The sequence below is a fragment of the Chelmon rostratus genome, chromosome 9 (assembly GCF_017976325.1).
Source record: "Chelmon rostratus isolate fCheRos1 chromosome 9, fCheRos1.pri, whole genome shotgun sequence".
Lineage (NCBI taxonomy): Eukaryota > Metazoa > Chordata > Actinopteri > Chaetodontiformes > Chaetodontidae > Chelmon > Chelmon rostratus.
In genome coordinates this window covers 21,463,387-21,478,700 of record NC_055666.1, presented here as the reverse complement: position 1 = coordinate 21,478,700, position 15,314 = coordinate 21,463,387, and the positions used below count along the sequence as shown (strand labels likewise).

General features: G+C 42.2%; 1 protein-coding gene across 2 annotated transcripts in view; it reads right to left on the bottom strand.

The window, feature by feature from the left end:
• fgfrl1a (fibroblast growth factor receptor like 1a) overlaps nucleotides 1-15,314 on the bottom strand; it is a 69,100-nt gene that overhangs the window by 5,927 nt on the left and 47,859 nt on the right. The window contains exons 4-7 of one of the 2 annotated variants that reach the window (XM_041944696.1): nucleotides 8,516-8,587; nucleotides 3,789-4,085; nucleotides 657-829; nucleotides 357-537 (exon numbers count right to left, since the gene is read on the bottom strand). In XM_041944696.1, coding sequence (XP_041800630.1) covers nucleotides 357-537; nucleotides 657-829; nucleotides 3,789-4,085; nucleotides 8,516-8,587 — 723 coding nt within the window. The remainder of the gene's footprint in view (nucleotides 1-356; nucleotides 538-656; nucleotides 830-3,788; nucleotides 4,086-8,515; nucleotides 8,588-15,314) is intronic. The other variant, XM_041944697.1, reaches the window with a different exon arrangement.

Below are 15,314 nucleotides of genomic sequence, written 5' to 3'. Positions count from 1 at the left end.
CTATGTTTTGCCTACATAGCAGCGAGTATCTGATGGCTGTAGTTGCAACAATAAAAAAGTCTTTCAGGTGAAGATGCGGTACCATAGTGGAGCTCAAAAATAGCTTATTGATAATTTTGCTACAATTGAATGTCAAGTTAAGACATAACAACTTCAACTGTGAAGACTCTAGGAAATGTATCTAATAAAGGCTAGCATAAAGGCTAGCATTACTAGTGTCTAATGTTTTCATGTAGCTGGTATTAGCAGTAGCAACAGTAGCAAAACAAGTATGTTCCTCTCTGGGATTGGGACACAAGATCATATAAAATTCTCTATGTGTGCATGTTTAATGTTGCTCTCTTTCTTCCTCCGACCTGGTAGCACCGTCAGGTAGGCACTCCTGAAGCTGTAGCCCATAGTATTGGCTCCCAGGCAGATGTACATGCCGGCATCCTCCTCCTTGGCTCTGGTTATCAGCAGCTTGTTGAGGTATGATCCGTCAGGGCGCGACCAAACCTCCCCTGTAGGCAGGACCACAAAGCGGTGGTCTCCAACCTTTGAATAAACCACAAGTTTCTGGATCAGTTCAGTGAAATATTACTAGTTTGCCATTATTTCCCTCAGAGAATTGTGATTACATGCAGAAGTGGTTTTGTGCCAATGTGTGTTTGTACCTCTATGGTGGAGTTAAATTTGTTCTCGTCACCAGGTTCAACTCTTTTAAGCCACTGAATGACCGGCTTGACATCACTGCGGACTTTGCACTGGAAAGACGTGGTTCCTCCGTAGTCCACGGTGGTGTTCACAGGGTGAGTACCGGTCAGGATGGGCTTAGAGTTGGTACGCTCTGAAGAATCAGACATCAAAAAGAGACACATACACAGAAAGCATATTCAATATTAGTTGACAAAATCTGAATAGAACTGGTTTTAATTGCTGTGTTTTGAAAACTCAGCTGTCATCAGAATTAAAACAGAGGAACAGCACAGAGAGGAGGGAATATGTGCTCTTTTTATTCAGTGTATTTGAACTAAATCAACGCACCGGCCATGAGAAACTACAATGTGGTTTGCAAGCATTATTTACACAGTATCCTCTGTGTTCAGCACCACATCCTCTCGCTCCGCTGAGGATACACAAACAGATCCCTTATCTTCAGCTCCTGCCTTTTCTATCTCAGTTTATACAGCAGAATAAACACACCTGCCAGAGACATTCAATAGTCTCCTTCTAAGTATCTGTTAATACAATCTCACGAGAACGTAACCTGAGAAAATTTGATTTTTCTTCCCTGTTTACATCAGCTGTTTTTCCAAACCTTCCTTCAATAAAATTTAAAAGGCATCTTCAGTTTTCATTCATGACTTTGGAGAGGACTGGTTTTCACTGTCTTTCGGGGAGGCTTATGTGGAAAAGTTGAGGTGTTTGTTTTACTTCATAAATGGGTTTAAAGATGGTTGTTGCTGTCAGGGCATTTGTAGTGCTCCAGAGAGCCCAGGGTGCTATAAGCAAAACCATTTAACGTTTAAATGTGTTAATGAAGTCAAAGCACGTCCAAAGGGAAGGGAGGGTAATGCTCAAGAGGGATGCTGAACGGTGCAGGGGTTTAATGTATTTCATCAAAAAAATACTTTAATCCCAGCTCTACTCTCTATTTATGGATTATTGATACACTTTTTGAAAGCTTACTCATTTTCTGTTCTGGACCTTTTTTCTAGTTTTTCTAACAGCTGTGAATGACCGACAGCTGAGTGAACCTCTGCTGATAGAGAAAATGTCACATTTGACATAAGCGAGCAGCGGTTTGATTTACTTCCTTTCTGTTGCAGTGTGTGTGAGTGTGTGAGCGTCTTGCAGGAAAAACTGCAGCTGTAATTTAATGTACAACAGATGTGGCGAGTAAAGTGAGAGGAGCTGGTCTGAGGCTCTCAACAGAGCCATCACATTCAGTAATGTACTATTCAGTGCACACACACGCACACACACATTTAACTCAACCAAACAGCTTGACATTAAATCATCCAGCACCAAAACAGCTTTTGCAGCTTTCAAACACAACCTAATGCTTCATTCACAACTCATCATAACACACATTCTGCTCTCAACAGTGATACGAGACCCTTTTTAGAGTAAAGCTCGCTTTCCACACTGAAAAACCTGCTGAACATTCCTCACTCGCTTGACTGATGTTTACTGACGAGCCTGTTGGTGATCAATAAATGCCACTGATGTGAAAGGAGGCTTTTAAAAGCTATTTTAAACTTCTATTATTGGTGCAACTCATTAGCCAGCACGCTGGTGCATGTGGGCGCCGTGGCTTTGCTTTGCAACCAACCACAAAAGACTCATTAAATTAAAACAAGCAGGATTAAATTTTTTTAATTTGGCCATTAAAGTGTTGGTTGATACTCTCCCTGTTGTTCAAATTTGTGAATCCAATTGAAAATTTTTCTACAGTGAACCTGAGTGAGATAAAATCTTAGCAACATCTGCCATGAAAAGACCTAATTCAACTTACTTCATGACTGTAAGTTAGTACTTTGAACATGATATATTTAATAGTGTAAAAGAAACAGAAACAAAAGAAAATCTTCAAATCTTTCTCTCTTAAAACAAGATGTAAATCTGTACTCGGGCCCTGTCCAAACAGAGCCGCAATCTTTTATGAAAGCAAAGCCTTGATCTTCTTCTTTCACATAATTGCTGTATTGTGAGTCAGAATGGAAACAAAACCCATTTCAAACCCTGCTATTTACTCAGACACAGCACAACAACAATACACAGACCGTGCATGCATGATGTATGTTATTGTTTGGGTGGGAGAAGTTCCCTGCTGGTATATGATATATCACTACATCATGTACCGGCAGGAAGGACTCACACACACCACAATTACAAAAATGTGCTTCCTGATGTGTCACGACATGAAGCGACTACATGCTGCCATACTTACATACATGCCATACACACGCTAAAAATTTTAACAGCCGCGTTTTTATGATTCTTCATCTCTTGAAAGTGCCGCTGAAACAACTGATGAATGGATTAGTCAGTTTTGATCTGCTAATTGTTTGTCATTATCAGGTAAAAACGGCAGTTGTATTAGCTTTTCCCAGCAGCTTTAGTTTGAGGATTTGTTGCTTCTCTCTTGTCTCTCTTCTCTGAAACTTGGATGGAATTTTTTTTAACTATTTTCTGACATTTAATATACTAATTGAAAAGAATTTGCATGAAGGGATAATGAAAATTCTTTATAGTTGCAGCCCAACTTAACTTGAAAACTTCCTTAAAGGTCAAAGACTGATTCATGTGTGCATCTATTGTCATAGATTCAAATGGAGTCAGGGATTAATTGTGATATAATATACTGCTATAACATGATTTAAAGATTTTCTTTGGGGTTCTCTTTCAAGACTAATCTGAGTAAAGTTAACATAAATCCAAATTGTCACTGTGAAAAAGGACATTGTGGCACTGACAATAACCATTTCAGTAAGGGAAAAGAGGTTCAAATAAGTGTTTTATGGACTATGGAGGCCTTTTAGTACAGTGCTTAATAAATAAATAAAATAAACAAGTAAAATAAAGACTACAGAACTTCACAATGTAATCTAAAAAGTAATAATAGTAATGTAATTATTCCTTAGGCCTGTTTATACTAACATTACGACTTATTTGGACACATAACTGGACAGTTTCTTCCAAACAGCTTTAACCAATCTTTATCAAAGTTGAAAATGGCAGCACACCATCACTTTTCATGCTTTGATGGCAGATCTATATCTTTGCAAAGCACTGTGACTCACGTATGACTTCCACTTTGTAGGTGGCATTGATCTCTCCCGCTCTGTTGGAGACGTGGCAGGTGTACTTCCCGCTGTGCTCCGGCGTCAGGTTCTTCAAACTCAGAGTCCACTTCTTCTTCTTCCCTTCCTCTCCTCCTGCGCCGCCGTCCTCGTCCACCAGCGGCCGACTGTCCTTCAGCCACACAATGTCGGGGCGAGGGTAGCCGCTTGCTGTGCACTTCAGACGCACTGAGCTGCCCACGGGGCGAGCGATGACGCGCTTCCTCATCTTAGACGGCTGGGTGAAACGTGGACGTACTGCGAGTGGAGAGAATGTGAGGGGGAGAATCGAGCTGTAATTAGAAAGAGACCCGCAACTGGAAAACAAGCGTGTTGCTCTCAGTTGCCTGTAGAATATGGAGGCTCAATGTAAAGTTACTCTGGGAGAAGATGTAAACTACAAATGTAAAGAGATAAATCAACAGAAAGTCTTTCTGCCTCAGTCAGCTGCAGGTGGGAAAAAGAAGGGCAGAGAGGAAAGAACAGAAGTTATTAGCAGAGATAAATGCTTTAAAGAGCGGTTTTATATTTACAAGCAGTGTTCTGATTTTCAGACTAGTGGAAAGAGAACAGACTGGGAAAGACTGTGGAACTCATCAGAGAGTCTTAAATGTGACTTTTATAAGACGTAAAGAGCGAAAACGACACAGAAGAAGGTCCAGAAATTCTCTGAGCTACAGTTTTTATTTGCACTTCACCCCAGACTTTTTTTGCAATTAGAGAAAAACATTATTAGCATTTTGAAGACATGTTGCCTTCATTGATTTTTAAGATTTGGGAATGAAGCAGTAGATTAGGCCGCAAAATAGCAACTTCCCTTTAAGATAAGATCAAATCCACATGGTTTTACTATCTTTTTTAAAGAAGAGTGAATAAAAATACTAACTACTGTTTGTTAATGATATAAATACTCTAAAGGGTTCCCTGGAGCTGTTTGAAACTCTGAATAATCACACAGACATTGTATGCATGTTCGCTTGACTTTATGAACTGTGTTGTTGTTTCCTCGTTGCTCAATGTGACGTTTTTATTGGTCGAACTCTTGTTTATGCAAGCGGACATCTGCAGCAACTAATGTGATTAAAATTAATTTTCTGCCCCACAAATATTCTGCAGTGGTGCGTAACCATCCGCTGCACACTGTGAAATCAACTTCTTTGAAGTCAATAATAATCGGCATCTACACACAAGCACATTCATGCCTGATGTGAAAAGACTTTCCTTGTTACAACATCCTGACGTGGGTTTCCACAAACTTTGTAAACAAGAAAAATGGAATAGAGAACGAATCTCCTTTACACTGAGGGAACATTCAGGACTGAAAAGTGAGACTTGGTAACTTAAGATGGATATTTTTTGCAGTGTATGGAGCGTCAGACAGGCTGAGGTCATGGCCACAGGCAGTGCCAAGAATTCCATGTTGTGCTGTAACAACATATGGCAGCGTGCCTCTTGGTATATACAACCTAATTTGCTGTAATAAACCTAGTTGTTTTGTTTGAGAAAAAAAAATGTCTGAATCACTTCCTCTTCCCCCTGACACAAGACTTACTCACATGACCGGGAACCTTCACACACAAACGAACACCAGATTCCTCATTTTCCACTGATCCAGCACCTCTGGCCACAGGTTTGTACACCTCTGCTGCTCTTAAGAAAAAGCCACATTTTTCCCCTTAAATCATGCATCCACGAGATCCCACTATAGAACCCAGAAACCTGCTCGACAGCTACAGTGTGTAACATCACTGTAATTATCCGGTCATGAATGAATGAATGAACCTGTGTACAAGTCATAAAAAGCCAGACAGTGACTTAGCATCACACCAAACATCCATTCATTCATGCAAATCCTTTCTTACAATGCATAAAATGGCTAGTTAACCTCATACACCTATTCAAACATCCCTCCATGGAGTTGCATGACTGACCCAACCTAACCCAAACCCGTGCATCTATTCATACACACACATCCTTCTTTTTAAAAAGACCACATCAATCAGTCAACAGTGAAAACAGATCAAAGAGGGAAAAAACGATCCAGTAGTGAGGGAGGAGAGGAAATCATTCACAGGAGCGCTTGATTTTACTGCCCTCATGTTCTAGCCACAGCAGATAGCCATCAACCGGGGCGATAAATCACCCTGCAACTACTGCAGTTGCGTCTCCTTCATTGGACACAGTTATTATTCTAGCTCTGGGTAAACAAACAGGGGGGAGAGTTATGTGATGGGTTCGAGCGCTCAAATGTGGAGATTTCACTACGGCTGCGTTACTCAGCGGAATATAGTTCTCTGCTGACCGACAGGAAGCTGGGCAGGATGACAAAACAAACATACCCAAAAGGCTTTTAAGTCTCGCCTTTTGTCCCCCCTCCCAAGTCTAAGAAAAGCTACTGGACTACAGCTGAACTGTGATCAGACTCAATAGATCTACCAGAGAGTAAAGAAAGTAAAGCGGAGGAGTAGAAGACAATGATTAATAGTTTACTGTTTTGGCAGTGTCCTGCTTTGATGATTACATAAATTAACTGTGCTGGCTTAGCCTGAAAATAATTGAAAAAAGGAAGGAAGAGCCAAAGCAAAGTGCAGCTGAACTGAATTGGATAAATGAGATGAGACTGAACAAAAAGCAGCAAAGTGCAACTGAAATGAACTGATTTATATTGTCTACACTGAACCAAACCAAACAGAAATTAAGGAGAAAACAGATGGAAAGAGAAAGAGCGGAGTTCAAATTAGGGTTAGCACATACAGAGGACTGACGGATTGCTTAAAAACAGACGAATAAAACTGGAGCGACGGCAGAGAAACAGAGAACAAAGAGAAGGAGAGATGGAGTGAAAACAATGAAAAAAGCAAAGGTAAGAGAGCGGGCACGCTAAGAGGCAGAAAGAAAAACAGGGAGAGGAGGAGGAAGGGCGAACTGAGGAAGAGGTGACAGAGAGAGGGAAGAGGGGAGAAGGTGAGAGCCAGAACGGGCGAAAGGGCAGGCTTGTTCTGGGTCTCAGGGGCCACTTCAGCGCCACACTTCACAGTGTAAAAATACTGCTGACCCTCCGACTGACCGCCTTTGATCAGAGTGTGTGTGTGTGTGTGTGTGTGTGTGTGTGTGTGTGTGTGTGAACGAGCCTTGTGATTTTCCAACTTTAATTCTGAGATTGAGGATTTCTGCTAACTGAGGTCACTTTGTCTTATCTTGACTTGAGTTTGGGTGAGGTGGATTTTAGCATTAAGATTACATTAATCTTAAGTTTAAGGTGAAGATTAAGGTCAGGAGTTGGACTTTTGTTAGGCTTAAATGAAGTTTCATGTTTATGTTGCTAGAGACACTTGATACCGCTCTCATGTCTGTGCATTAAATATGGAGCTAGAGCCAGCAGGCAGTTAGCCTAGCTTAGCATAAATACTGGAAGTGGGGGGAAACAGCTAGCCTGGCTCCATCTAATGTTAAAAAACGCATGACAACACCTCTTAAGTTTAGTAATTAGCACATAAATTAAAATGAATACAAAAGTTGGTTTTACAAAGAGTTGCAGCTATTTCTTCAGCTACTACTGTCACCCTTAGTTAAAACTGTTATTTCTATCTTACATTACACAAAAGAGATCCAACTTGTTAATGGAGTAAGCTTTAGAGGTGCAGAGAGGCAGATATTTTAACTTTGGACAGAGCCAGGCTAGCTGTTTCCATCTGCTTCCTGTCTTTTGCTAAGCTACGCTAAGTACCTCCTGGCTCCAGCTCCGAATTTAGCTCAAAGATGTGAGAGCGGCGACATCTCCGCTAACTCTCATCGAAAAAGCGAACAAGCGTGAGTTTACACATGTAGTTGTTGTGGATTTATCAGTATAAACACCAGAAAACATAAAAAATATTTTACCGCGATGGAACGTTATCACAGAGGAAATAATTTTATCTTGTGTTACAATGATCAAAAGGTAAAAACAGCTGAAATAGACATTATACACGTTACGTTATCTATTTGATTGTCCATCGCTGCTGGGTGACATCTCCTTACAGCTGAGCTGGGATCAGGTCTTTCGACTGCATTGGCAGGTTGCATGGTTGTATGGCACTGCTCCGTTGCCGAACTGGCCTCATTCAAACAAATAAGGGGCCGAAGTGGGTTTGAATTCGGCCCCAGCCAAAGCGGCGAGTGTGCACGTTTGGTCGCGTGTGAGCACGGAGAGGCAAACAGATGAAGAGCAAGAATGTGTGCAAGAAAACAAAGAGAGCGCGGCAAAAGAGCGAATATTTGTTGACATTCATGTGCGAATGTGCAAGGAGGGAGAGAAAGAGAGGGAGTTGGATAAAAGGATAACTAAAAGCAAAGAAAGGAGGGTTAAGTTACATGACAGGGAGACCTGGGAGACTTGGGACGAGTGGGGGGAGGAAGGAATGTGTCCCACCAAATCACACCTCACACAAATAGACTGCTCTCCACTCTGTCAGAGCCAATTATCTGAGCAAACAACCACCCTGATGTGTGTCTGTGTGTGGGCATATACTCTCACCTTCTCCCCTCCTGACAGTGTGAGCAAGGTGTTTATTGCACATCCTGCTACTGTACTTTTTCAACTGTTACACACTGTCTGAAATCTATCTAAAGTGTCACCTCCAGGCTTCCGTCTCATTTCAAAACATTTATATGGCAGCAGCGATGAGCTCAGAGAAGTTATGCGTGGTTACCTAGTTTCCCGGCCGGCCCGGGATGTTCGGGACCCTTGGTCGTCCCTGCCGCACCTCTTGAACTGGAGTCATCTGGTGAGAGAAAGATGAAAGCACGTTAGTGATCACACAACTTCTGAATACTTGATCGCAAGTAATATTTTTATACGAAGAGACCTGATGCAGCATATTCACTTGTACTTTCAACTGCCAGTGCTGAATATCTACCCACTTGCCAGATCTATGCACGACAAACTAAAAACAAATGTCATTAAGCCTTATGAGAGTCTGGATTTTAAGAGGATTTTCTGTCCTCTATCAGCATCTCAGTTGTTGTACTGGATGCAGCTGTTTCAGATCGATTGTTCGACATAAATCAAAGATGTCGCTGATACCCAAACTGGATGCAGATGAAGCATCACAATCATAAACACTATTTACACAATATTTAGACTTTACAGTTAAGGACACAGGTTTTCAGGTAAAAACAGTGAACACAGGACATTATAGGTGGATCAGCGGTTCGAGAAGCAGGCTGATGACAGGGACACTGTGAGTAACTGAGGTGTTCCGGCTCACAGGACTGACGCCACATCCAGAGGCTTCCAGCTTTCAAAACGTATTTTCCATCCAGTCCTCAACACCCCCGCCATGCCGCATGACAAATAACATGATATCTCTGTCCATTAGTGTGACTGTGCCAGAGACTTGCTGCTACTGCAACTCCCCGGTGATGAAAGCTGTAAATTAATCCTACGAGTCCTGTAACATTCCTCTACCCACAACCCAAAAACTATTAAATCCTGACTCACGCCGCTGAGAAAGCACGGTCATAAATGTGGGCCTTACACATCTAAAAAGAGGGAAAAATCACCTCTCAGAGAAAAAACGACATGCTGCAACGAGCAAATTCTTTCTTTCATATGTCTTAACTGTATGTGCCTGTATCTTTAAATACAGTATCATATAGCTTTCACTCTCACGCTGGTGTATCGGTTTCCCTCCCTCGGCATGTCTTCCTACACTGATTGTCAAAAAGATACAAACATCTGTCTGGACCTTCACGCTAGGAACCGCTTCAAGATGGAACCAGAGTATCCGAGGGGCCCTTTTACAGGGAGGTGGGGAAGGCTGATACAGACCAATATCAGCTCTGTCAAAATACATGAGGCGGGGGGTGTGCGGATAACTTGGCTTGAACCTGAAACTTCAACCAAAACCTGTTGGCAGTTACGGAAAGAAAGAAAAGGGAATCAAACAGCCTGCAGGAAATACATGAGAGTGTGTGCGCAGCTGTAAATCGATATGTTTATCGCGCATGTTGGTACATATACGGATCTGTTCGGAGATTTTTTAGAAGACCACCTGTAAGCTCAGAGTGTTTAATGCAGCGCCAAATGTCTTTAAAGCATCACTATTTGGATGATGGAATGAAAGACGCATTTGAAATGCAAATACGAGGCATGACCTGCATCCTCAGGGCTGGTATTAATAGCATACTGTTGCAAACCCTGTATGTGTGTGTTTATGTGCATCCGAGAGACTGATATGAATTCCTGTATGGGTGTGTCAGTGCATGTGTGGGTGCGTGTGTTCTGACGTTATTTAACTAAGTGGTAACTTGAGGTGCTGGTATTCCCGTTGCACCTCGATGCCCCATCCCTCCCTCTGACGCCCCCTCCAACCCTCCCTCCTGCCACATGCACGGCGTGTTCTGAGAAAGGGCAGCGCGTTTGAAGCCGAGCGGCACGGGGGTCTGATCTGAAGGAGGAACATGGTTTAGCACTCTTAACAGCTAGAGAACCCTCCCCCAGGCCTGGTGCGAGCCTGTAAACCTTACTTGGCAGACCTCCTGCAGACCCACTCGCAGAGGGGGGGCTGGATCGCTTCCACTGTCCATACAGTGCAGCCATACAACCAAAGTATCAAAGTGTTCCCCAAATTCAAAACATATCTATGTATAGCAGCCGTATATTGTGATACTGACGCAGAGACAAATCGGCTGCAGGAAATGGCATGCGCTTGGAATAACAATATAAACTATACCGACACTAATAGATTTCAGACAGAGGTAACATAAAGAGCTATACAGTATGAAATGTTACATGTTCTCTATCCTGGGACCATGTGCATCAGTGTCCATGCAGACATCATATACCCAGATCATATCATATCATATCACATATAATTAGATTTTTTCTGAAGCAATTTGTACGCTTTGTCCTTCATTGTTTATATTCCAGTGCAGACATTCTGAAGTACTGGCTACAGAACAGTAGAGTCTATCTACGAAATTTATGGATTAGAAGATTAGGGAGACTGTGCAACCTTTTAAAGTGTGCCTTTCTTTACCTTTGTCCTTGTCTGAGTGCTGCATGTGGACGCGTTTCTATTTGAATGTCCGAAATTCCTTTAAATAGGTATATGTATATGTATATGTATATGTATATGTGTGTATATATATATAGTAAATAAAGATCCTCTGAAAGGGCAAAAAAAAAAAAAGCGAAAATTTGGTCTTTCATGATCTACCACTGAGCTGATTGAACGGTGACTCATGGGCTGTTCTTGAAACACTTGGGTGGGCAAGATGACCAAGATTGCCAAAAATGGTAATTTGTCATTGGTTACTGTTATTTCAAGTGAAATAATAGTAAAGTTTGTGTGTGAATAAAACATAGGTCACATCAGCAGAGTGTCAGTCTTCACCAGAACAACAGCACTGAACAGAAACTCAAAGATGTCAAAAAAGGACTAAATGTCCTCAAACGCTTCACACACCTTAATGTAAGAGTTAAAAAAAATCACATGACTGCTTGATTATTGACATTTTGGAGTGAAGTTGATTGAGTTTTGCTATGCAGGGCGATGATGTCAGATCATGATATTTAACAGACATAAATAACTTTACACTACCTTTACACTGATTGGTTCAAAGAGGGGACTCGACAGTGGAGACCAGGCAACTGAAGTCAACACAGAGTTAACGTCTGACTGTACACACATAACGTCGCACACACAACCAGCAAACAGATATATATTCATATATGTGTGGCAAAGTGAGTAAAAGTGTAACAGAACCTCACATCTGTCAGAATGTTAAACAGCGAGCCCTCAGAGACAGTTTCTGCCAGCAGGGTCCGTTTTACACCTTTCTCAAGTTCTGCTATACGAGTGCAGGTTGGGGGTAGACTTAATGTTTCACCGTTTGTTTCAAGTTGAACACACACAGAGTAGAGAACATATTCTCTCCCCACTTCAGCTGTTTTCAATAAACAAAAAGTTTCCTTCTGATCCCGTTCCACGTTCTAATGTTCGGCCAGATACTTTGGCTGCAGACTACAACAACTAATCCACACATGCACACACTCACATGGCCACATAAACACACACAGTCCTGCATAGGTGAAGCTGTATAAGCGAGCATATATGTACACAGCATCAGTAGCTCTGATAGGTGAAAGGAAGCGTTATACTCGAGTCCCGAGCCAATCCTACAGATCAATAGCTGGGCATATTTTAATGGATCAGTAAAAAAAGCCAATCAAAATCTGATCCGTTCGTCACTGAACTCTTCTGTTTTGTCCACCTCAGCCTGTTAGTGTTGCAGCACTGCTTTCCAACACTCATATCATACCAATAATTTCAGCTGATGAACCGAATAGTTTTGAACCAGGACCTTCAGCATTTGGATCGAGTATCTCGGGTGTGTCAGATTAAGTAGGTTAAAGCTGTTATTTCAGTGTGTCAGATGCACATTTAGTCATTTAGGTAACTTAAGTGACCACTGCATCAGACCTAATGTTAAAGGACTCCGATCTGGATCAGGGTCGGACAACACTTTATCCCTAGAGAACATGGTTTGCATGGTTTCATGCAAAGACCTGGACTCAAAGCTGGGGTCGGTAACCTTGGAGAAACCATATCTGCATTACTCCTTTCATCATTTATGACTTTTGTGCTCTTTTTTGACCTCTATTTATTTATCGCAGCCTTCACTCACTTCCTCTCCTCACACTTTTCATTTTCTGCCTCTTTTTCTTTGTTTCTTTTCATTCCTCTCTCTCTTTTAATCTTCAGGGGGTAAATGGTTCAACTGTGTGCTACATTTCACACATTCACTGGCTAGGGGTACCCCTGTATGAGTGTTGGTGTGTATTGGGTGTGTATTTGTATAACCCCTTCTTGTATTTACACTTGGGTCTTTAGAGAAAAGGCAGCATTGGACACACTCAGAAATATGAGTCCCAACAGGCCAGTGTGTGTGTGTGTGTGTGTGTGTGTGTGTCCAGGGGGCCAGTGTTTTCCTAAAGGGTCACGTCCTTCCAGGTTTTAATATAGAGACACTGGATATGTGGATAGAACCTCTGTGTGTTAAAGCTGGGTACGCAGTATTTTTTGGCGTCACTGGGTAATTTCTGTAATAACCCTTCAGCATTTTGTAATTTAAGTGGTCTGAGCGAAAACTACAATTCTGCACCACCTCTTGGCTCCTTCTTCTGGCTTCAGGAAATCCGGCCCGCATTTCTATTGGCTGTTCTACAAATGCAGATGCGTGTGCACGTCCCTTCGTATGCTGAAAGCCTGATTCAATGGCGGAAAGCCTTGCAGAAAAAGCTGCGACTTGTGATGAATTTCCAATTCGTCCTTTGCCTACAGTGGCGTGTAGTACAAAACATGCCTGAACTCAGAGTATCTGGCTCATTATGTTGATGCCACGGTGCTCGTATGTACGAGTGGCCAACAGGCGTGATGACAGAGTGTGGGGAATAAGCCCAGTGTCAGACAGTGCCACAGCTGCTTTTGAAGCCTGATGTGCTTGGCCTTGGAGTCACAAGGCACTGATCTGGAGTCTCTGCAAGAGGGACAGGGTCTTGGCGAGGCTCACGGCATGGACAGTGGGCCCTACAAGGCCCAAGGTTTCGCAGGACAAATGGCTCCTTCTGCTGCCGTTGGTGGGTAGTGATACAAGGCATGAGTTTGCTCAGGTTTTGCTGCTGCAACTTTGAGGGATATGCTTCTGGAGGGAGACAGAGATGTTTCCGTGTCAGCACCTCTGACCACCGGTTGTTGCAGCATCAGGGCCAAAACCGGCCCGATGTGAGTTTGTGTATCAGAGAAACCCAGTAAACCACCGTTAGTCCTCCAAAACTGACCACGGTCAGCGTTTCAGGCTTCACACAGGCACAGCTTGCCTCACACTTCTTCCAGGGTTGATGTTTCTCTTCATAATTCAGACAGGAGCTACCGCAAGTAGACAGGTTTTACGTAACACTGGAAGAAAAGGCATTGTTCAGTGAAACCTGGGTCCCAGGAGGGTTTATTTCTGCTTCAGCAACAACATTTTGCCTTAAATATTCCAGGGGATTGACCAAAGTTGAACTATAACCCAAATGCATTGTATGTAAATTATGAGAAATACCTCACTACTATGAAATACTTCATTAAGATTGCAATTTGGCTGTTTCATTTGTTTTACTACCTAAATGTGGCACCTTTCAAGCCAGTTATTGAACACAAAACTGTGTTCTTCCACTAAGGTTAGGAGCTGATTCTTGAGTTTGGAGCAGCAACATTTTATAAAACATCATAAATGCTATCTTATAAACTGGGATTGAGTTCTGTCGCTGTTAGAGCAGAGTGAGGGTTGTAGTTTTTATTCACACCAATAGTGACAGTTGATTTATCAATGCATGTATAAGTGAAAAAAATGCCTCTCTGTGTCTGATCTTCATCGGAACAGTGGTTAACCAGTCTGCCAGTGTGATAAGCCTGTACATGAAAGGTTCATTTAGTTTAGTCTGCAGGGAGCGATGCACTCAACATTTTTTGCTGTTTATTTCGGAGCCGTGCGAGCCACTATGACTGAAAAGACAAAGAAAAGTGACCCAAACTTTAAAAACTGAAACGTGATGAGCAGAAAATTCTAAATCAAGATGTCTGAGGACTCTTTATCTCTTCAAGTGACCTCTGGTAGATACAATGACGCGACCACAGAGATTCCTGGACGATCCTGGATGATAAATGTTGCATCTGGGCGTCAGATGAACTTTAGAACCTCATCCATCAGTACAGTTTTGGATCTGTCCTCCTCCTGAGCCGTCTACTGTAACAACCAGCAGAATAAACACCATTCGTCCTTCAGCAGTTTGTTGGCCTGTCAGTGCGCTGACCCCCTACTAAAACACACACTGTCATTATAACCTCGTCAGCTCAGCGATACTCTGGAAACAATGAAACCACATGTTATGTGGTTCTTTCTTATGTTCTAAGCCCATTATTGCTGCTGTTGGAAAAGCACGAGAGATTTGACATGTTCTGCGCCGGAGGGGATTTGTTTGTGGGTGAAGAAAGAGACATCCAATATCTCTCTCTCTCTCAGTATCACACTCACTGCATTCTGACCCCACGTTCCACACATACTTTTCCCTCCAGCCGCAGTCATTTTAGGAGTATTTATTTGAATTTAGTTGCCACAAGTTGCAACATTACACACAGTGTCATTATAATAAATGGTTAGATCTGCATGCTGTGGCTCCACATCCAAAATACAATTCTGTGTATGTTCTGTGGAAACTTTCAGCCCGCAGCTAAGGGTCGCGTTTTGCATGCAATTAGCAGCTCGTGTAATCCTCCATGGACAGTAGGTGTTAAATGTACTTGGGAACAAGCCAAACCAGCAGACCATACAGTGTGGAACAGCCATGGATATCAACGTGGAATTTAAGCGTTTTATAATAAACCAATAAAATAAATCAATGAATAAAAGGTTTAATAGTTACAGAGCATCAAGAAAGCACTTAAGATATTTCAGGGTCGT